The sequence below is a fragment of the Macaca fascicularis genome, chromosome 3 (genome assembly GCF_037993035.2).
Source record: "Macaca fascicularis isolate 582-1 chromosome 3, T2T-MFA8v1.1".
Taxonomy (NCBI): domain Eukaryota; kingdom Metazoa; phylum Chordata; class Mammalia; order Primates; family Cercopithecidae; genus Macaca; species Macaca fascicularis.
Genome location: NC_088377.1, coordinates 127,993,578 through 128,017,560, shown reverse-complemented (window position 1 = coordinate 128,017,560; position 23,983 = coordinate 127,993,578). Strand labels below are relative to the sequence as shown.

Genomic DNA, 23,983 nt, shown 5'->3' with positions numbered 1-23,983 from the left:
TAGGATTAGGTTCCTATAAGCCTCTGGTTACAACATATTTATCAGCCCATCAGTACATAATCTGAATTCATAGTCAACAACACCATAACTCTTGCCTAAATGAAGCTTATCAGACACACATATTTTATTTCTAAGGCACATCACAGCCTTCTTGTGCTTAGAAACACTACACAGCACTTCAGGGCTACACTTGTGGTGGCATTCTAAACAGTTAAATCACCAACAAAAAGCACAAAAATACAAAGAACTTGGCACTAAATAGGTCATGAAAAGGAAACTTGTTTATAGTATGAGAGCCTAAGCAAGAAGACAGAGCATGCTTTGTATTCAGCTGGGAACATGCATGTTGGATGACTCAAACTTTTCACTGTTCTGCACATTTATGAATGACTCCAGAAATATCATAAGTGTTGACTTTAGGGTTACAAATAAATTTCAGTGAGCAGGCAAATTTGCAAACATTGAATCCTCAAATAATGGGTATCTGTGATACGATGTGGTCACAAAACTCTGTTGTTGTAATCAGGACATCCTAGTTTGTGTAGAATACCTTTCTGCATAGCATCAGGATCACATTGTGTATAAGTATAAAGGAGTACCTGTAAGGCTTGTTTGCAGTTATTAATGTGTGATCTCATCTTCCCAGGTGCAACTTATGTCCTTGAGAATCAGGGTCCACGTCTAAATACGACCTTTTTATTAACAGACTCTCAAAAAATAGTTGTTGAATTAGGGGACTAAATTATTTCCATGTTGTTATCATACTGGTTTTCTCAACTGTCATGTGGAGATAAAACTTCCTCAGAGAAGTGTCTGTACAATTAAATGAGATAATTCATGAAAGAATTTAGCATAATACTTGGTTAAAAACTCAATGTTAGCTATTATTTAATCATACTAATATTAGCCATTATTTAATCATACTAATCTATAACATTAATAGATGATGATGATGAAAGTGCTGTCACTGCTTCCTTTACTGTGCATGAATTCCACTGTCCTTTCCCGTGCTGGCATTGGGCCATAGTGCCATAAAGATGATGAAAATGTTAGGAAGACATCCTTCCTCTCAGGAGTAAATCCACCATTTTTGTCCTCATTCTCAGCAGGTCACTGTGTTCTAAGCTTAATTTTCTAAGCTGCCCTTGAAATTAAGTCTTATAGTGAATTAAAACATCAGCATGTGTGTTGTGCATGTTTATTAAGCTGAAGTAATACTTGCAGAGTGCCAGAATTGGATATTGAACCTCTTTTTAATGAATTTTATTAGCAAATTGGAAATATGTATGGTGAAACTTCTGAGAGACTTTAAGTTAAAAAAAAAAAAAAAAAAAACACGTGCTTATGTGTACTCTTCTTCTCTTTTTAGGCCTAGTGGAATGTTTGTTAGGTTTTCGTTTATGGTGATTTTATTTTGTTGCACATTTCAAGCTTTTATAGGTGTAATATTTTTCTTTTGTGCTGATTAAGGTAGAATGATGAAGACAATGGAAGAATAATCAGATTCTTGGTGACAACATTAAAACTAAACTACGGATTTTCTTGTATTTAGTGGTTTCTTGTAAAATTGAGTACTTTCGCTGTGTTGAGACACCCCACGAAACGAGGCCCTTTATACTCATTTTTTAATATCCTGTGTTTTCTTCAGTATGAATCTGATGAACAAGAAAAGAGTGCCTATCAAGAGTATGACAGTGACAGTGATGTTCCTGAGGAACTCAAACGAGACTATGTGGATGAGCAGACAGGAGATGTTCCTGTGAAAAGGTGATTGTTCTTAAATTGTGTGGTATTTAGCATTTTATCTTGTGCTCTTAACATATAGGATTTCCTTTAAGGTTAAGAAGAAATAAAAATTATGTTTTTTGGTACTTATTATGTCACCTGACAGAAGTTAGTATGTTTTAAATGATTCCTGGAAGGCTAAAAATGTGTTTTTCCTCCTAACATTTCATAACTGGATTTCATGAAAAATAAAATAGTTATATGAAAAGTTCTGCCTAGCAAAACCTTTGCCAGCATCTCACAAATCAGTTCATTTAACTATGAACTGGATTGTTAATGTGTCAAAAAAGAAATTGATTTAGCCATTTAAAAGTTCTTAAATGGCTAGTTTTAATGTAGCTTTCCTTTGAGTTATGTAGTGTGTTTGACATTGCTTTTTGTAGCAAGATTCTAATTCCTTTTTTATGGCATCACGAAGTTAGTCATTTTTTAAAATCTGTTAAAATTATTGTTGAAAATATTGGGCATAATCAAAGAGATTAGTTTTTGCAGAGGAAAAAGCCTTTAGATTTATAAAATCAATCCTGCCTTTGGTGGCCATTTATGCGATTTACATAGATAAATAAAAAACCTCAAGGAGAAAATGATCATTTGTTTTGTATGTGGAGTTCTTACTTCAATCTTGTAAACACAGAAAATCACCACTTATTTCCCCTGTGTCATTTTTGTTCACTATTTGAACTTTCTACCAAGGTGTCCTATTAGTGATTGAGTTTTGTTTTATGATAAACTGACCTCTTCAAAACTATGATAATTATAACAGAATTTTTTCTTACCTTTTGCCAGTTAAATGGGCCTGATTCTGGAATGTTGAAATGACTTGATTTCATGACTATCATACGTTTAGTGACTATAAATGTACTTTTTTTTCTTAATGGTAGTAACGATAAGTATACTCTTACCGTTTAACGCCAAGCTACCTATTTAATACTGTTTAACTTGAAATCCCGACTGAAATAATACTGTTTTCAAAAGTGAGCAATTCACGAAATTGTAGCTATTTTAATTGAAAAAATTTGTTCTATTGGTTTTTGCATATGTATGATATTAAGTGTCAGTATGATCTACTGTGAACTAAATAGAACTATTTTGTTGGAATTCTTTATTAGATGTTTTGGGCATATTTTGGCCAAAAGGAAAGGTCTATTTGAATTGAAATATACAAGTAAGATAGTGTCTGCCATGTGTATATACCTCCATTTTTGGTAGGGTTACTGCAGCCCCCTAAACTTACCCCTAAGAAGTTTGAATTGAACGAATTAGTGCCTGAAGCCAATACATTGAGTTATTATCAATTCTAACTTGTGTCTCTTGAGTTGACCACTTTTTCTGGCATTTCACCACTACCATTCTAGTTTATCCTAAAATTATCTCTGTGCCAGATTATTAAATCAACTCCTTTACCTTGGATTCTTGTCTCTAGGCTTGCCCCATTCCAAACAACTCTTAGATTTAAATTTAGGGTTTTTTTTTTTTCATAGTTACAAATTTAATCTTGCTGTTTTTCTGGTTAGCTTTTAGTGACTCACCACTGTATTCAAGATAAGGTTCATATCCCTCAGGTTTGATTGCTTTCAGGGATATCCGGCCTTTACTTGCCTCCTTTCTTATTACTTTCCCCTCTGTTTATTTCTTCTACTTGCAAATGTGGTGAACTCCTTGTACTTTTCTGAGCACACTCTGTTCTCTCTTATCTCTAACCCTGTTTTATGCTGGCCCTTTTTTCTGTGCTGACCATATAACTTTTACTTTTCTTTTGAACCTAACCTAATGCTGCCCCTTAACCCCAAATACTGTCACCAATATTCTCTACTTAATTCAGATTCTTAGGAGGGTATTTTTTCATGTTTATAAGTTTCTGAAATCAAGAAACATAGTACATCTGCACCTAGATATGTAATTATCTTGGAAAATTTGTTTTTTAAAGTGATTAGTTTTTTTAGTGGTTGATAATGTTTTATAATCGAAGAAATGCATTATGGTACTTTATTTTTTTGCTTACTTATTTCCCTTACTTATGGATTGTAAATTTTATAAGGATAAGAAGTTAATCTCTATATCTTTACCTAATGCATAGTACGCTTTTCATTAAATAATTAGTTAATAAAGGCTATGGACTAATCTGAGTAACTTATTGGTTTATTACTTGACAACTCTAGCAACTCTGTTTTGTTTTTTCATATAAAGTGTTTCTCGGGAAACTCTAAAAAGCAGGAAGAAATCAGATTACAGTCTAAATAAAGTGAATGCCCCTATCTTAACAAATACAACGTTGAATGTAATAAGACTTGTTGGTAAGTAGCTACACATTTAAAAACAAAGAAAAAGAAACATTATAACAGTTAAATTAGTTTGGTACTGAATGACTTTTACTTGTGGTTTTCGTTGTCTGGTATACTGCAGTGCTCTCTGCAATAAGGGATTTAAGGTTATCATATGTCTATGCTTCTCATTTTAAATGTTCCAAATACTATAATACTAATAGTAATGCCAGTTTCTCTTTTTAAGTTACCTGTTTATTAAGTCTTTGTATCTTCCAATTTTTCTAAAATATTTCAGTTAATTGAAATGTGATGAAAAATTCTCTAGGTAGGTTAGAGGTACATGTAAGATAAGATAGTACCAGTTTCACATTTATACAATATTTTTCTACTTTGTTGTTTCATAGATCTTTACAGTATTCTGTCAGGCAGAGTGAATAGTGACTTTCTGACATTTTCAGACTTAAGGGATTTACAAGCTAAATGTTCAGATTATAGGAAATGTTGTTCTTATTACAGGTAAGACATTTATTGATGATTTTGTAGAAGGGAAACAATATGAAGAAATGACATTTTAAATATTCGGGTTTGAGGATGATGTGGATTTTTTTTTAATGTCAGTATTTCAACATCTTGTATGTTTTTAGCCTTTCTATCTCACTAATAAGTCTATCTATTTGACAAATAAGTTATAGAGATGTCTTCTCATATTAACCTTCATTATTCCAATCAGGAATTTTAGTGGTTTTCTATAAAAATCTCTATCTATGGAGATGGTATTTACCTATTGCCTAGTTTGATTAATCTTAGCTCTGTTGAAATAGTCCGTGTTCTTTAAGATAATTATTAAATGTAGTTAATGAATAGGATAAAATGTATAGAATGCTTTTTAGGAGTCACGGTTTCTCTAGAAAGAGCAAAAAATGTTACTGAACTGAGAAGAAAAGAAAGGTATACATTTTCATGATGCTCAGAAAAAAGAATAGATTCTAAAAAGCTATTCTGTGACTAGTTATTGCCAGGGAACTAAGCTTTTCTTCTTCCAAGAGAACTGACTGAACATAGTGTCAGAAATAACTCTCTAGAATTTGTAGAATCAGAATTGGAAGAGTGCTGAGAGGTCATTGGTGTAAGTTCCCATGAAGTCGGTTGTCTTTCTGTAATGTCTCTAATATGTGGTGGCTGTCTAGCTTCTGTTTCGTGATTCCCAGTCATTGGAAACTTAGTGGTTTGCAAGACTACTCATTCTATCATTAGACTGATCTCATTAGTAGAAGTCTCTTCCCCAAGATAAACCAAAACCTGTCTCTATGTTTCTAGCTTTTGATCTGTCCTTTTGGTCTAAGAGTTCTGCCCTTAGAAGCAAGAAGAATAAGTTCATGCTTTAAAAAAATTTTTTTTCTGTTTCTATTTATTCTGTTCTATTTCTTTTATCTTCTATTTCTTCTATTCTTCCATGTGATCACTTTTCAGATATGTGGTGGTAGTTGTCCTGTCCTTCCTTTTCTCATACCAACCACCCCACAATCCATTTTTCAGGCTTCATGGGCTCAGTTCCTTTATCTTGTCCTCACTGATAGAAATTCAGACATTTCAGAATAATCGTCATCCTCCTTAGCCTTCTAGACTCAGCACTTTTCAGTGTCTGAACACATCACTTGAGATGTAGTCAGCTTTTGCTAGATTATGTTGAAGTAACAAGCAGCTCTTGGTGCATTAATGACTTTCAACCACAAAGTTTTATTTTTCACTCGTGATACGCATTGTCTCCTGATTATATGTAGCTCTGCTCCGTGTGTCTCTTCATTCTAAGATGTAGGTTGAAAGAATAGTACCAACCAATCTGGAACATGGGAAGAAGAGCAAGAGCAAACTCTGTTATGACTCCTGAAGATTCTGCTTCCATGTGTCAACCTTGACTTCCTCTGACATGTCATGGCCAAAGCAAGTCAGGCTTGGCAAAGGGAGGGAGAAGTATGCTTCTGCCACAGGAAGCACTGCAAGTCAAGGAAAGTGGGCAGGACTGTATCATGCTCTTATGGGAAATTGGGAAAAATAATATAATTAAACATATCTGTTTATATTTTTTACCTTACCTAGTTCAAAAGGGGCTGGAGGTAGTCATGTTGCTGTTTACTCTGAAGGCATATTTTCATAATAATCAAATAAAATAAAATACAAGGCTAAGGCAAAGTTGAGGAATGGGCACATCATGCTTTATCATATCATATTTAATGCAGACATCAAATACAGTGCTTAACTTCTTGGTAGGCATAAGGGAATTCACAAAACAATGTATTCCACTATCCTTATTATCTGTGAAAAAGATACAGGCCTTTATAATAATGGTAGAAATATGCTCCTGGTGCTGAATTCAGACGATAGTAACAACAAATTCTTACATGAAGATTGCTGACCAACATAGTGGGCCTTGCTTTTGAACAGTGGGTTTATAGGAACTGAGAAAAGCCACATTCAAGAGCCTTTAAAGTATGGCACAGTCCTGAATAAAACCTTACTCTGTGAAGAGAATTTGACTATTGCAATTTCAGCTTTCTACACTACCATATCTTTTACTGGACTTGCAATTAGGAAACAATGCCAAGTATGACAATTTAACTTTTATATCTTTTCATTTAGGACTGGGATTAGGTGCTGCCATTATCACCTCAGTTGGGATCCCCAGTAGACTTTTATTCTTATCATTTTCTCTCTCCCTGGGATGTTTTTGTCTTCAGTTTTTAGATATATACAAAACAGAACTTTAAGGAAGCCACTGTCTCAGAGGTCTCTGACTAGTAAATGCACTATTCCATCCACTGTTGTTATTGCATAGAAGTGCCTGAAGATTATAAACTGGCAAAAGTCATGCCTCTTCCTACAAAGGGAGAAGTATGGTTATATAAATAAGACAGATTAATTTTTGGTACTTGAGAAGATGAAGGAGCTAATTATTGAGTATTTCGGAAACACATATTAGAACATTAAAGGCATATTTAAAATGTCCCTTTCAAGTAGTATTTACTTGGCAGATAATTAGCAGAGAGTAAACAAAAGAGTGTTAATGGGGCTCCCTTACCCCAGGTGGTAACTAAATTTATTAGAAAGGCTCAGGGAGGCTTTGCACTAGTGGAGAGAACTGATCAGAAGACTTGCTTGTATTATATAAAGAGAAAATTCTGTCAGCCTGATGGTTTCTTGCAGACAGAGAAAGAGAAATTTTAGGAAATGTGTCTCATCAGTGAAATAGCCTTGGTATTCATGGTTCTCTCTCCTGGAGACAGCTCTCACTTGAGCAGGTATGATAGGTCTGAGGAGCAGGAGCTAGATTACCGAAGTCCATGCTTATAACAACTGCCGACAACAACAAAATTACCACTTTAGTAGCTAGAAAAAAATATACCCTAGCACGTGCATCAGTATTTAAAATGAAAATAGGATATGTGCATCTAAGGGATATTTAGGTGTAATATATATTCTTTTAGGTATAATATACATTCTTTTCCTTGGGGGAAGGTAAAATACTAGATGACAGACTGTTGAAGTTTCCCAGCACTTTAGTTTGCTGGCATACTCTTTATCATTGAGCATTTTAAATTGAAAGGTAATGCATGAAAGTGGTTAAAAATTAAAATACCGCAAGGTATAAGCAGAGCCCCTGAGCTGCAAATCTCCTTCCCCAGACAAAACGACTGAGTTTCTCCTGTTTTCTTCTGGAAATATTAGTGTTAGTACAAATATATTTAATATGTGTATCTCCTCTCTCCTATTTTTTTGTTGTTGTTTTGTTTGTTTCGAAAATTGAATTACACTATACTGTTTTTATCTGGCTTTTTTACTTAAAATATCTTAAGGTTACACTTAAAATAACTTAATGTATTACTTATCTTAGTATGTGTGGATTTCATTCTTTTTTCCTATTGTATAGATGTAATATTATAAGTGCCACAATTTATACATCTTCTACTTTTCAACATATAGGTTACGTCATTTCATACTACAAACTGCCACAGCAAGTATCCTTGAAGAAATATCTTTGTGCATATACCAATAGAGCTATAGAACAAATTCCTATAAATGCTTCCTCTAGCTGGATGAAAGAGTATATACATTTCCAGTTTTGATGGACATTCTCAATTTACCAATGAGGTTACTAACGAGCTTACTAACAGAGTTCTGTTAGTTTACTCATTCATCAACAGTATTTGAGGGTAGCTCTTTTCTTAGTCTCAGCAACACTGTATATCCTCCAGCTTTGGGTCCTTGCTAGTCTGATAGGTTAAAAATGCCATCTCATTCAAAAATGTGTTTAATTATGAGTGAATTGAAGCATCTTTTCATATGCTTAAAAGACATTTCTATTTACTTGCGAACTACTTATATCCACTGCTCATTTTTATGTAATAAGGAAATTATAGGTTTTAATTTCAACATTAAGGAAATCAGTTCCTTTTTTGCCATGTATATTGCATCCATCAGTTTTAGTCCAACAGATTTTTTGTTTTTTTGAGTCACTACTTTGTTTCCAGCTAACTGTTGGAGATACAGTCATGAAGAAACCATAGTCTTTCTACTTAAGGAACCCAACGAGGGAAATAGCATACAAATAAAAAAATTTACAGTGTGTTGTTATAAGCATAAATAAACAGAAAAGAGGCGAGAGAAAGAATGATGATTAATTTTCCTTTTTGGGTGGGAAGTGAAAGGACTGATTCACTGTGGGGACTGACACCCTAATTGAGTTTGAAAGATGAATAAGTTCTCATAGATGAAGAAGTTGGTAAAGGCATTTTGGACAGAAAGAACATGTGTAAGACATGATGTATTAAGAGACTCCAGTAGTCTAGTTTGCTGGAATGTGAGAAACATGATGGGGGCTGGAGGCAGAAGCAGGGGAGACATGACGAGAAAGATGGGCAAGAACCGATTATCAGAAGGCCTCATAGACTGTCCTATGCAGCTTGGACATAAGCGCCTTCAGGGATTTCTAACGGGAGAGACCCCAGCAGATTTGTTGTTTTTAAAAAAGTGTAAATAAGGGATTGACTTTGGCTAAGGGGAAACTGGAGAAGGTCAAAGACTGGATGGCAGACTGTTGAAGTCTCCCAGGTAAGGGATGAAGAGGACATAAGCCTGCATATGGATGGCAGTGGCCATTGTAATAGAAGGGCAGATTAGAGAGATTTTAGAAATACAACAGACAGAATTGGTGAATCAGTGATGAGCGATCACTCAAATTTTAGGATTGTGTGATTAACTAGTGATAATGCCAGAAATGAAAAAGGAAAGATGAGAGGAAGACCAAGTTTGCAGAGCTGATGATAGGGTAGACTTTGGACGTATAGAGGTACCTCTGGGACGTTTAAGTAGAAATAGTCTATAGGTAGTTACATAGATGGATGTGGAGGTCAGGAGAAAAAAGATGATCAGGATACATAATTTGAGTCATTGTTATAAAATAGTTAAAACCGTGGTAGTGGATGAGTTTATCTTGGCAGAGGCTCTTAACCTTTTGAGTTCATAAAAAATCAGACAGAAGTTCTACTACCCTTCCTACACACAAAAATGTATAACACAAGATAGCTGAGTGTGGAAACCTAGGAAACAGCAGTGGATATGGATATATTAGAAGGGCAAAGACAAGATCAGACAGTGAAGGAGGTCATGAATGAACAGCAGAAAGGCAGGAGAAAAATTAGGAGGTGAAGTAGAAGTCTTGAAAACCAAGGCGTGAGAACCTGTCAAGAAGAAAGAAGAACTGTGCTTTATTGTTTTATTCATCTTTTATGGTGATCTAGCCTTTGATTTTTAAATTTTGGCACGCACCAGAATCACCTAGAGGGCTTGTTAAAACGCAGATTGCTGGCTGGGTTTGGTGGCTCACACCTGTAATCCCAGTACTTTGGGAGGCCAAGGCAGATGGATCACTTAAGGTCAGGAGTTTGAGAGCAGCCTGGCCAACATGGCAAAACCCTGTCTCTCCTAAAAATACAAAAATTAGCCAGATGTGGTAGGGCACTCCTGTAATCCCACATACTTGGGAGGCTGAGGCATGAGAATGGCTTGAACCCAGGAGGCAGAGGTTGCAGTGAGCCAAGGTTGCAGCAAGCTGAGATTGCACCACTGTACTCCAGCCTGGGTGACAGGGCAAGACTCTGTCTCAAATAAACAAACAAAACACAGATTGCTGTCCCCCACTCCCAGAGTATCTGATTCAGTAGCTCTAGGGTATAATCTGAGAATGAGCATCTTTAACAAGTTTCCAAGTAATGTTGATGCAGCTGGTCTAGGGACCACACTTTGAGAACCTTTGGTTCCTTTCTGTTATTTTCCTAATTGAAATGTAAAACAATGTGTATTTAACGGGAAAATTCTTGACTGCATAATTAAAATGGTAGCTTCTTTTGTTTTTTTGAATATAAGTTGTTTTTAAAGTATCCTTGTTTCAGATATTTGGATAAAATTAGAGTTCAATGAAGTCATAGTGTAGTCTTACAGAAGTATCACAATACTTTTTTATGTGTTTTAAAATTTTAAAACCATGTTTTATGATTAAGTTATCTTTTAAGCAAACAATATTTTCATATGTAATGTTTAAGAAAAAAAAGTTTCTCATTCTCTTTAAACTACATGCTAGTATTTCTGTTTATAATCATATTATAATAATGATATAATTATATCATTAATATACTATAATTAATATACATTATATAGTATGTATAATATATACATTAATAGCATGTAGATAATATATACACTATACTATATATTATATAATATATATGCTACTATATATACTATATGTAGTATAATATATATACTATACTTATATATACTATATATTATCTACATACTAATACTATAAGATAATACTATGAGATAACATATATTTAGATGTTATTTACATGAATTTATTTTTTTAACATTTAAAAATATTTTCTGAATTGCTACCTGTATGTACAGCCTTATCTTTTGAGAGCATAATCCTAAAAGCACCATCCCTCAGTATGTGTCACAAGAAAATGACATTGGAGATTTGGGGGGCTAAGATATAATATTTAAAAAATAAAACTGGTAGCCAGGCACTTAGGTAATGGACTTGTTAATTTTTTACTCTGGTCTTCACTTCATTATTCAATACCTTTTTCTGAATTGTCCAAGCTGAACCAACTTTCTTTTCCTTTATGCCTCCTTTATAGCTTTTCCAGTTTGTCTTATGTGCTATTATGGCTTTATATGCCATTTATATTCATTGATGGTTTCTTAAATTAGTGTACTGAAATAAGAATAATGACTATTCTTCCGACTCAGAATCTGTTCCTGCTTGTGTCCCATCAGGTTATAAACTCTAATAGATGAGAGCCTTAAATCATTTTTGTAGCATCTATATGTGGCACCTGGCCAAGTGCTTTTTACTTTTGTAGGAACCCAATAGATATTGGACTGACAAACCTTAATTTTTAAAATCTTCAATATAGGAGAAACCCATTTTCTCTCTTATCATATCCACAATGGGAAAAATTTCTCCCCCGTATTTCCAGCATTGTTATGGAACTCCTACACTCTTTTACAAATGTCACTATACAAACAACATCAGTTCTCCTTTCCAGGAGTTTCCATTTAAAATAATTTCTTTGAAAATGTGTAAGCTTAATAGAGTAAAATACAATATATTTAAGAAAATATTTATTTTTATAAGTTTATATATATATATATATATATATATATATATATATATATATATATATATAGCAAAAGTAGAAAAGCAAGAGAAAAAATGATACACACAAGGTACTGCCCATTCCCCTGAATCCTAGCCCTGTGAAATCTTGGGTCAGAGGCCAAGAACATTTCTTTATCACTATATATCATTCAAGAGCACAATATCCACCAGGTGCAAAGAACATATCTTTCTCATTCCTTTTTTTGGAAGATGCTAATATTGTATTCCTTTTCCTCTAAATATATAATCAGATATAGTCACAGAAAAAAAAAAACACAATAAATTAAACTTCTGCATTTACAAACTTGCTAATGTATTTGAAGCATTCAAGTGTGGTAACCACACTTCTCTCTGTGTCTCCCACTGATGAGTTGGCTAAGGCAGGCCCACTATTCATTCTCTTGTTTCTAGTTCTTGTACATGCTGCTACTTGGTTGGTTTCTTTGCCAGTCCCTCTGTGTATCTCTTCCCCATGGTTTAGTTATTTCCCAGAAAAGACTGATAAGAAGTAAATGTTTGAATTCGTGTCAGTCTGAAAAATGTCTTTTTTTTTTCTCTTTCACTTGAATGACAATTTAGCTATGAATAGACTTGTAGATTAAAAATTATTTTCTTCTGAACTGGAACTTCTAGCATTCTATTGTGTTGCAGATGAATTTCTCTCTCTGTCTGAAAGGTTTTAATGTTTTTTTCCTTGATGCAGAATTTTATGTTGATGTGTCTAGGTATGATTTCTTTTTCAGTAAGTGTGTTTGATAGTTTGTGGACTCTTGATCTGAAGACTCCTGTGTTCCTCAGCTATTACTGACACTAGTATTTCTTTGATAATTTCCACCTTTGTATTTTCTTTGTTCTCTCTTTTTAAAACAATTTCCTCCATTACTAAAATTGGTCCTTTATATCTGTTTTCTCAAATGTTTCCCACAGTATTGTCTTTTACTATACCTTTTAGGAGACTAAATTTAACTTTTTATTTTAAACATTATATTTTTACCTTTAAGAAGTCTTTTATATTCTCTTTTTTTGATAATCTTTTATTATTGAGTTCTACATAATTATTATATTTCTGTTTTTAGCTTGAATTATTCTGTTTTGTTTGGGATCAACTTTTCTTTTTATTTTCACACTCTGAGTTTTCTTTGTGTGCCTGGTGATTTTTGATTATCTATTTAGATTTAAAATGGAAGGCTTACATAGCCATTGTGGGTTTCTTGTGAGTAATTAGAACTATGTTCGAGCTGGCTCTTTCTCTTCAGTAGAAATTCTGACTGGGAACTTCGTGTGAAATAGGAGAGGGCTTGGGTAGATTTACTGGCAGTCTTTATGGGGACAGATCCTCTAAATCCCAGAATTAGGTAGAAGCCTTAGCTTTTCAGTTTTTTTTTTTTTTTTTTAAGTTCGTTTGCCCCCCCCCCCCCCCCCGTCTTTTTTTTTTCCTCTCGGTTTGTTTATCATTTCTTTCTTTTTCTTTTCTTTTTTTTTTTTTTTTTGAGACGGAGTCTTGCTCTGTCGCCCAGGCTGGAGTGCAGTGGTGCATCTCCACTCAATGCAAGCTCCGCCTCCAGGGTTCATGCTATTCTCCTGCCTCAGCCTCCCGCATATCTGGGACTACAGGCGCCCGCCACCACGCCCGGCTAATTTTTTGTATTTTTTTTTTTTTTTAGTTGAGACGGGGTTTCACTGTGTTAGCCAGGATGGTCTCGATCTCCTGACCTCGTGATCCGCCCATCTCAGCCTCCCAAACTGCTGGGATTACAGGCCTGAGCCACCGCGCCTGGCCTATCGTTTCTTTTAGAGAGGAACCCTAAGGGTTTCTATTTTGTTTTGTGGGTAAATTCTAGCAGCCTACACCTCTAACTGCTGGAGAGGAGAGGGGAATAGTGGTGGTGCTGGGGAATGTAGACTGATAACAGCTTGTCCCATGTGAACCTGTAGCTTGATCCTTTTTCAGTCCCGTTTCTCACTCCTACCATTCCAGCTTGATTCTAAGTAGTTACTGTCCTAGTGAATAGCTTCCACCTCCTTTGTGGCCTTCTTATGGTTTTATTGGCTTCTTATGTTTTTCCATCAATCTGTTCCTATCTACTGTCTGTCATCTAGAACAGACGTTTTGAGATGTCAAATGTTTTGAGCTGCTGGCTACTTGTTTTTGTAAATAAAGTTTTATTGGCACACCCATGCTCATTTGTTTGCATATTGTCTATATGGAGCTGCTTTTGTGCTACATTGGCATAGTTGAGCAGTTGAAACAGAAGACAGCAGAGCTAAATAGTTGCCACAGAGACTGTGTGATATGCAAAGCCTAAACTATCTACTCTTGAGTCCTTTACAGGAAAAATTTGCCCATCTCTGTTCTAGAAATGTTTTGACATTTTTCATTTTCTTGTGCTCAAACCTACCAGCCTCACCTTCTCACCCTCTTCATAGATAAGTAATTAATTCATTGTAATGTTCTCTTTTAATTCAGTAAGATCTGAGGAGGCATATAAGCCTCCTCAAGCCTCCAAATGTCTACTGTCTGCCTGTTCTGTCCTCTTGAACTGGAAAGACAGAGTCCTCATTCTTATACTCTGTAATATACTGATGGTCTGCTTATTGATTATTGTCTTCCATGTATGACCTTTTGAGGTGCAACAGCCAGGACTGTGTGTAATTCCTTGTTCCTTAATACAAGGCCAAGTATACAGTAAGCCTTCACAACATGTTTGTTGAATGAATAAATTAATATCCTTATGTTTGAATTTTCTTTTCAAGGTGGTGAGGAACAGCTATTTTTTTCTTCTGAATACACATGTAAAATTCCTTTACCTATTAATAATTCATTTTTATATCCTTTTTCAAGATTAGGTGTATAAACAATGGTTAATCTTATCGGGAATGGAGAGGACCTCGTGTTCGAGAGGCATGCCAGCCTACTTATTTGCATTCTACCTCTTTCTACTTTTTCATGTTTGTTTTTTTTTTTAACTGAGTAATGCAATATGTTATTTTTTTCTTCACAACGTTGCATTATTTTATATGTTAACAAGTTGTAGCTTAAGTAACCATATGTTTTGTAGCTGAGGAACTACCTGCATAATAATCCAGAGTGTTTTAGGAACAGTATATTTCAAATATTTTTCAAATGTGATTTTTCAAGAAAATGTCTGACTGTGTGAAATGATTGCAAAGGATGATTGTGAAACAGAAGAATTTTAAAATAGGAATAAGAATAAAATCTTAGTTGAGTAGTTTTTACTGTGTTTTGATGTATATTTTTGTTTGTGTTTCTCTTCTCGACCATCTGACTATTATTTAAAATCATTTCCCACATAAATTAAGAACGACGTACTAAGTTCTTAAAGAAATGATTTTGGTAGTAGACATTTCCATTGGAGTACGTTTGTCATTTCTTGTACTGCAGTGAATGTGTTTTCTCTTGAGTCATGGTGTCTTTAATAGTACCAATTTAAAATCATAGCAGTACGTGAAGTAGAGTCAGCACCTGAATTATTGGCTTATTTGGAAATTAAGTAAATGGCCTCTTTTAAGATCTTCTGCAGAAGAAAGTATAGAGCATTTTTAATAGATATGTTTCTTTTCCTATTATTTCCCATAAAAAAGAAACAGAATTGGGGACTTGTAGTTATTTGTTATTTGATTCATCCCATCTCTCTTGAACTCTTCCAATACATTAGCAAGTTTGTAAATGCAGACGTTTAATTTATTGTGTTTTTTTTTTCTGTGACTATATCTGATTATATATTTAGAGGAAATGGAATGAGATATTGGCATCTTCCAAAAGAAGGAATGAGAAAGATGTGTTCTTTTCACCTTGTGGATACTGAGCTCTTGAATGATATAGTAATAAAGAAATGTTCTTGACCTCTGACCCAAGATTTCACAGGGCTAGGATTCAGGGGAATGGGCAGTACCTTGTGTGTATCATTTTTCCTCTTGCTTTTCTACTTTTGCTATATATGTATAAGCTTATGGAAAATAAATATTTTCTTAAATATATTGTATTTTACTCTATTAAGCTTACACATTTTCAAAGAAATTATTTTAAATTGAAACTCCTAGAAAAGAGAATCAATGTTGTTTGTACAGTATCATTTGTAGAAGAGTGTAGGAGTTCCATAAAAATCTGGGAAACAGTAAAATGTAGTCAGTGGAAAATATCATTGTAGTATTTACATTAGTACTCTTCAGTATAATTTTCCAAGATGATGGAACTATTCGTAATCTGTGCTGTCCCATACAATAGCCATTAACCACATGAAACTACTGAGTACTTGAGACATGGCTACTGTGAAGGAGTGCAATATTTCTTTATATTTAAATATTTTAGTACAGTAATTTTATTGTCCTTTTGTAATTATAGACTAACATTTTAATTTTGTTCTACTTAATTTTTGATTCTTTTTTCTTTCAGGAAAATATATGCAGATGATGAACATTCTTAAGCCAATTGCCTTTGATGTTATTCATTTCATGTCTCAACTATTTGATTATTACTTGTATGCAATATATACCTTTTTTGGTCGGAATGATTCAGTAAGTCCACCTTTAGAGGGAAAAAATATTTCTTCTAAAATTTATTTTATAAATGTCAAAGTTTTTTGTTCTCTTTGTGGAAGATACACAAATAACATTATTTTGGGGAATGCATAAAAAACAAAATTATTGATACCAGCTTTCTGTCTGCCTTATTGCCTTACTTTTATATTAATTTTAAGCTTTCGTATGATAAACACATTCAACTTTTTGGAAGAAAAAGTGCAATGTCTGTTTCTAACTTTGACATATTTTGGCAATGAAAAATGTACAGATTGCTTTATTTAAATCTGGCTCCATGTAAAATACAAAACAGTAAATGAGACATTTTAAATATTGGCTAACAACCTTAGCAGTCACTAGTACATCTAAAAGATAATGAAAAATATTTATTAAAATAATTGAAAATCTGAACTGAGCCATCTACCTGCCATAGAATTAATGTTTTTCTGCACCTCCTTTTTGCGTTTCCAAAACTGTTATTGAGTATATCTTTTTCTACTACTCACAGAAAATAACACAATATTAGGCAAGTAACTAATTTGATACTTTAAAATTAATTATGTGATTTGCATAGATGTTTGACAGTTTTCTGTGTAAAAACATTCCATTGAGTCCTATGAATATAATACTAGTTATATTTCATATCTTTTTAAAAATGTAAATTTCAATGTATAACTACATTCATTATATAAATATTTATATCCTTGCTGTGATCACAAGTATGTTAAAGACATAATCATTTTATATAAGACCCGAATTTCTGGGGTTCTTGATTCTGAAAAATATTTCTTAGAAAGAATGCTAATATGACCAGTGACAAAATGTTGCTGCAGAATTTATATACTATAAAGTATGTATTAATTCATCACCCTGAATCTGGAAACTCACTAAATATTAATCAAGGAAGACCTTGTAGAGTTTTAGCTAATTGTCAGAATGTTTTAGTCTTGTAGGTGAGCCTTACTTTGTCTTTTGGGCCATGCCTCTAGACCAGTCCTGTCTAAGAAATTTCATAATAGTAGAAACATTCTGTGTTAGCAACGTCCGGTATGGTAACCACTAGCCATACATGGCTGTTGAGCACTTGAAATATGTATGACTAGTGACTTAGGAACTGAATTCTTAATTGTGTCTAATTTTAGTTAATTTATCTTTAAATATAAATAGCCACATGTGACTACTATCATATGGGACAGAACAGTTCCAGAACACATTGTTGATAAGGTGTGTTAAAATAAGATCTTTCTGAAACTTTTGGGAACCAAATGGTTTTGGATGTGATTTCCCAGCTGATTATATACTGACACAGAATTTTTTCAGAATGACATTCTCTAGTACCCCAGAAATTTAGCAAAGTATAGTTACTTATTGTAAAATATATTGCATATTTGATTTAAGATTTGTTATGAACACAGTATTCTGATATTTTACATTTAAACCATTTTTAATTCTGTAAGACTCAGTAAGAGCTATTTAATTATACTGAAACAAAGAAAATCTATACATAAATAGCACAAATAAGCACATGCATGTGTATAATATTGAAGTGGTAGTTTTTAATTTCCTAAGAGAATAAGCTTTTCAGGCCCATTAGAAATCATAGAAATTTTCATACTCATAAAAATAAATAAAGACTCCAAATTTACCCTATTAAGTGTTGAATCTTAGTGGTACCAGGGGAGGGGGAATCAGGTAATGTGTAGAATGGGAAGAACAGGTTATATGGTTGTATCTGCTTCTCTGTCAAAAGAAAGGGACTTGTGTGAGAGAATTTAGATGGATGCTTCTTGTGGAAAAATAAGCATCTTTTTCTCAGGGGTTCTGGCTTCTAGAAATCATTGGTTGGGGACACAGTATATACATTAGTCCAAAGGATTCCTCCTATTAATACTATTTCCTCCAGAAACTCCTGCTATTAACTGAACTGGTTATTACCTACTTTCTCATGCTCTATTTTATATCTGATCCATTGGATTCTATTATAATAATGTTATTCATAGTATTGCTTTATCTTGCCTTGTCCCCAGCTTTCCATTGTTCACCTCTTAAGTTATGTTTTCTTTGGTCTTTCTGGTTCACATTTTTTTGTGAAGACCATCTGTAACTTACTTAAAACAGTAGTAAACACATAGTAGACACTCATGGTGTATGGATTGATCTTCTAATTATTTGCCATTCCAGTAAATCTTATGAACATTCTTATTTGACAACAGTTTGTGAGCCTCGTTTAAGGTTACCTTTCATTAGTAAAACTGTTTCTTTGTAGAGAGCCTATAAATAGGTATCTGTATATTTAAGAAATGAATTAACTTCCAGTTCCAGGTATGACAGACTAAAACCTTTCTAGATAATATTTCCTGCAGAAAACAACTATAAAATCTGAATGTTATAGAAAAGGCAACTATTTGAAGACACTGGAGAGTAAACAGAAGCAGCAAATAGACTCTGGTGAGGGGTCCATGCTAGTCTGCAGATGGGAGAAAGGGGAGCTATGAAAATAAATTTTATCCCCGTGGCTTTTTAGCTCAGGGCTAAGTGCAGTCCATGTGGCCCACGGGTAGAGACAAGCACAGGAAGACCTGAAGTTTTTATGGACTGGAGAATCAGAAAAGTGGAGCCAGAAAACTGGAAACACTAAAAATAGTAGAGGAGGCTCAAAAGAAAAAAATCCAGAGAGGGGATTTCCAAATTCAGTCCACCTATATCTCAGACTGTGAAATATGTGATTCCATGATCCATGATTATATGGAACAAACTGACTGCAGCTCAGTGAAAGAAAAAAAATATAAACAGAGACAAAAGCTGCTGCACAAGAGACAGTTTATAGTTAAAGCCCAGCCAAGAAACTTAGGTACTGAAAACAAAGGAAATGATGTTTATGGGAGAAAAATGACAGTATCCAGAATCTCCAGAATGAAATCGGTGATGTAATCTAACTTTACGTAACAGACACAGCACCAAATCAATCTAGTTTAACTCTAAGATACTGGAACCAAGGGATAAGGATTTTTAATGGGCTTTTATCACTGTCTTCAATGAATTAAAACAAAATATATTTTAAATGCTTGAACATCTCAGCAGAGAAATAGTAAATTCTGGTAGTGACAATGATAAGAAAAAAAAGGAAATCCTAGAAATGAAAAATATAATTTCAAAAACAACAAAAAAGTTTACTCTATATACTTAATAGCCAAATGGACATGACAGAAGAAAGAATATGTGAACATAAAGATAATCAAAATTATTCAAAGTGAAGAGCGTAAAAAAGGATTAAAAGGAAAAAAATCTCACAGACGTTTGATTATATCACATGGTAAAACATACAAGTGATTGGAATACTAGATGGAGAAGAAGAGAGAGAGAATGAGTCAGAAAAAATATTTGAAAAAACCTTGGCCAAAATTTTGCAGCTACAAGGTGCTAAATGAACAGCGAGAAGAGGAAGCATAAAGAAATGTACAGCGGAGTACCTATGATGAAAATTTTTCTTGAAAAACATAGTAGATATATTATATAAAAGGGACCAATAATCTGATTAACAGCTGACTTCCCATTAAAAGGCTATGGGGGCTTTTTGTACCTTGAAGGTACAAAAGAAAAAGAAATACTGTCTATTCAGAATTTTATATCCAGTAAAAACATCATTTGAGAATGAAAGTGAAATTAAGATATTTTTAGATTAAAAGAACAAAAAACTAAGAGAATTTGTCACAAGGGACATATAAAAATTCCTAAGGGAAGTTAATGAGACTGAAGGGGAATGATAACACATGAAAACCTAGATCCTCAGAAAAGAGTGAAGAGCATTGGTAATGGAATCTACCTGTGGAAATTCAAAGATAATTTTTTCTTTTTCCACTTACTTTCTTTATAAACCACAGGGCTGTTTAACAGTGAAATCATAGCATAGTCTTCCTGGAGTTCATAATACATGTAGATGTATTACATTTAAAAACTATAACAAAGTATGTGGGGAGGGTGTGGACGTATAAGATTGCAAGATTTCTGTATATTAGTAAAGCAGTGATGAATATCGTAATCCATAGGACAACCATGAAACATAATACAAATAACTTTAACTCTTTAGCTAACAGGAATATTAAAGTAGAAATCTAAAAATATATTTATATAATTACAAAAGGCAGGAAAGGAAGAACCAAGGAGGGAAAATAGAGATAAAATATAACAGTAGGTGCAAACTCAACTAATCATTGCATTAGATGATAATGGACTAAACTCTCAAATGGCAGAGATTGTCAGAATGGATTAAAAACAAAGTCCACACTAAAAAACAAAAAGACATACTTTAAATATAAAAAAGAGGCTGGACAGGGTGGTTCAGACTTGTAATCCCAGCACTTTGGGAGGCTGAGGTGGGAGGATCTCTTGAGCCCAGAAGTTCGAGACCAGACTGGAAAATTTGGTGAAACCCAGTCTCTACTAAAAATACAAAAATTAGCCAAATGTGATGGCTTGCACGTGTAGTCCCAGTTACTCAGGATGCTGAGGCAGGAGGATCGCTTGAGCCGTGGAGGTCAAGGCTGCAGTGAGCTGTGATCACACCACTGCACTGCAGCCTGGGGACAGAGCGAGACCCTGTCTCCAGAAAAAAAAACAACCAACCAAACAAAAAAAAACCCCAAACAATTGTGCTGGAGATCCTAGCCTTTGTCATAAGATAAGAAATATAAGGCATATGGATTGGAAAAGAAGTTAAGTTGTCCTTAATTGCAGATGACATGGCAAACCCTAAGGAATCCACAAATAAGCTTCTAGAACTAATAAATAATTTAGCAAACTGCTAGAATATAAAGTCAGTATACAGAAATCAATAATCCAGTTTGAAAATGAAAAAAATTTTTAAAAAGCTTTACTTACAGTAACATCAAAATTTTTAAAGAAATTTAACAGATAACTTGATAGGTTTGTACACTGAAAATATTAAATCATTAGAAAGGGAATTAAAGGCTATGTAAATAAATAATGAGATACACCATGTGCATATATTAGAAAACTCAGTGTTGTAAAGGTGGCAGTCTTCCCCAAATCTATAGGTTCAGTACAATCCCAATCAAAACTATAACAAGGTTTTTTTTTTTTTCAAGAAATTTAGAAGTTTATTTTAAAATTGATACAAAAAGCCAAAGATTCATAATGGCCAAAACATTTTTGAAGAACAGAGTTAGAGGATTTTTATACCTGACTTCACAAAGACTTACTCCAGAGCTACAGTAGTTGATAAAGTATGGTACTGGCCTAACAGTAGATCAGTGCAACAGAAATAGACACACTTACATGGTCAATTGATTTTTGAAAACGGCACTAAGGTAGTTCATTAGAGAAAATAGTTTTTTTTAGCAAATGGTGTGGGTACACTTGGATATAAGTATGAAAAGAAAAAAAAAGCCTCAATCCCTCTTCTTCATACCATACACAAGAATATAAATAAACATTGTTTATAAGACCTAAAGAAGTTCCAAAACTATGAAACGTCTAGAAAAAACTAGGAGAAAATCTTTGTGACATTTGGGTTAGGCATATGCTTCTTTGAAAAGACACAAAAAGCATGAAGCATAAAAGAAAATATTGATAAAATGGGCTTCCTCATGGTTAACAACGTTTGCTAAAGAGGCAGAAATACGAAAAGTCAAGTCAGACCAGGAGAAAATTTTGCAAACCATATGGAGAAAGGCTGTGTTCACACAAAGTATAAACAACTCTTATAGCTCAATAAGAAAACAACTCACTTAAAAAATGGGAAGAGACTTTATCGGGTATCTGCACTGCAAAAGAAGATATGAGAATGGCTAATTAGCACACGAGAAGATGTTTGACATCACTGTCATCAGAGAAGTGCATGTTAAAAGCAATTCCAATACGTCTGTGCAACCACTAGAATGGCTAGTTAAAAGGCACTGACAGTATTAAGAATTGGCAAGTTTGTGGAGTCTTTTAGTCTGCTCCAACTTCCGTAGCAAAATAGTGTAGACTTGGCTGCTAAAGAACGGAAATTTATTTCTCAGAGTTCTGGAGGCTGGAAGTCCAAGATCAAGGTGGTGGCCAATTCTTTTTCTGGTGGGGGGCACCCTTTCTGGCTAGCAGATGGTTGCTTTCTGCCTGTGTCTTCACATGGCCTTTCCTTTGATCACGTGGAAGGAGATAGTAAACTCTCTAGTGTCTCTTCTTAAAATGTCATGAATCCCATCATACCAGGGACCCACCCTCATGACCTAATCTAAAACTGATTTTATTTCCCAAAAGCCCCATCTCCAAATGCTATCACATTAGGGGTTAGGGCATCAACATGCATTTTGAGGGAAAACACAAACATTTAGTCCGTGACATGGAACAACTAGAATTCACATACATTGTGTGTGGAAATGAAAACAGTACAGCTACTTTAGAAAACAATGTGGAAGTACCACATTGTTAAAAACATATTTAGTATATGAATTAGAAAGTCCATTTCTAGTTATTTACCCAAGAGAAGTGAAAATAATATGTGTCCAGAAAAGGACACACACATGAATGTTCATAGTGACATTATTCAAATAGCCTAAACCTGGAACCCAAACGTTAGTTGACCGAATAAGTAAACTGAACAAGAGATTGTACTGTATCCATACTACTAAATACAATGAAGCAATAAAACACTACAAAATACCACCAGACCCAACACAGATGAATCTCAAAAGCATTCTAAGTAAAACACATCAAACACAGAAGATTATATACTATGTGAATCCATTTATATGAAATTTTAGAAAAGGCAAAAACTACAGTGAGAGAAAGCAGGTCAGTGGTTAAGGGTGAGGGAAGGGGATAAGGGCAAAGGGTATGAGGACATTTTTAAGGGTGAGAAAACTCTATCTTTTTATGGTGCTGGTTGCAAGATTGTATGCAATTACCAAATTCATCAAACTATACTTAAAAAGATTGAATGTAATTTATATATAAATAATACCTTAATGAAAAGAGAAGAAAAATGGATTGATGAAGTTTATAAAACCTAGAGAAAATAAAAGGTATTACATATCATAAAATTAGCATATAAAATCAGTTCATGTTTTGTTGCACAGTGTTATGGCACAACTATTTTCACTTAAGACTCTCTGACACATGTAAATAATTTCTCATTCTTGTGTCTCAAATGGGAGAAGAAGAGGAATAATAAATGTTCATGTATGCTTGTGTGTGTGTATATAGTCACATAGTCATACATAATTTCTGACTATGTTAATGACATACATTTTATAGCTTACTCTTAATAATGTTTTAAATTTATTGGCTCATAGAGAACATTGTAACATTTTTCCAAATGCCTTTAACTATGTATGATTACCTCTAAATTACCTTTATTTTCATCAATGGAATCATCACACAGAGAGCTGACTAACTGGCTTTTCATGTCTTATTCTTATCCTTCTCAGTTATGCTCTTGTGAAGGTTTTTATAAATGCTTTGGCTTTGTTGTAGTGAATAGATTTCTATCTATACTGTGAAATGTTTACCAAGCCTAATAGAAAATTGTATTGATTTTTGAATGAGGATTTAAGCTATCACTAATTTGTATAAGAAAAATAAATGAGCAAAAAATATAAATAACTTTATGTTGTTATGCTGCTACATGAACACAGCACATTATATCTTACATACAACAGAGTATAATATCTTT

At 33.9% G+C, this 23,983-nt stretch overlaps 1 protein-coding gene across 5 annotated transcripts in view; it reads left to right on the top strand.

The window, feature by feature from the left end:
* Positions 1 to 23,983, top strand: part of VPS50 (VPS50 subunit of EARP/GARPII complex) — a 220,311-nt gene that overhangs the window by 176,287 nt on the left and 20,041 nt on the right. For all 5 annotated transcript variants that reach the window (XR_012432666.1, XR_012432665.1, XM_074035521.1 and 2 more), the window contains 3 exons: positions 1,649 to 1,767; positions 3,973 to 4,079; positions 16,184 to 16,305. Coding sequence is in view for 3 of the 5 variants with exons in the window: in XM_074035521.1 (XP_073891622.1) it covers positions 1,649 to 1,767; positions 3,973 to 4,079; positions 16,184 to 16,305 (348 nt within the window). In the remaining 2 variants the exon portion in view is untranslated. The remainder of the gene's footprint in view (positions 1 to 1,648; positions 1,768 to 3,972; positions 4,080 to 16,183; positions 16,306 to 23,983) is intronic.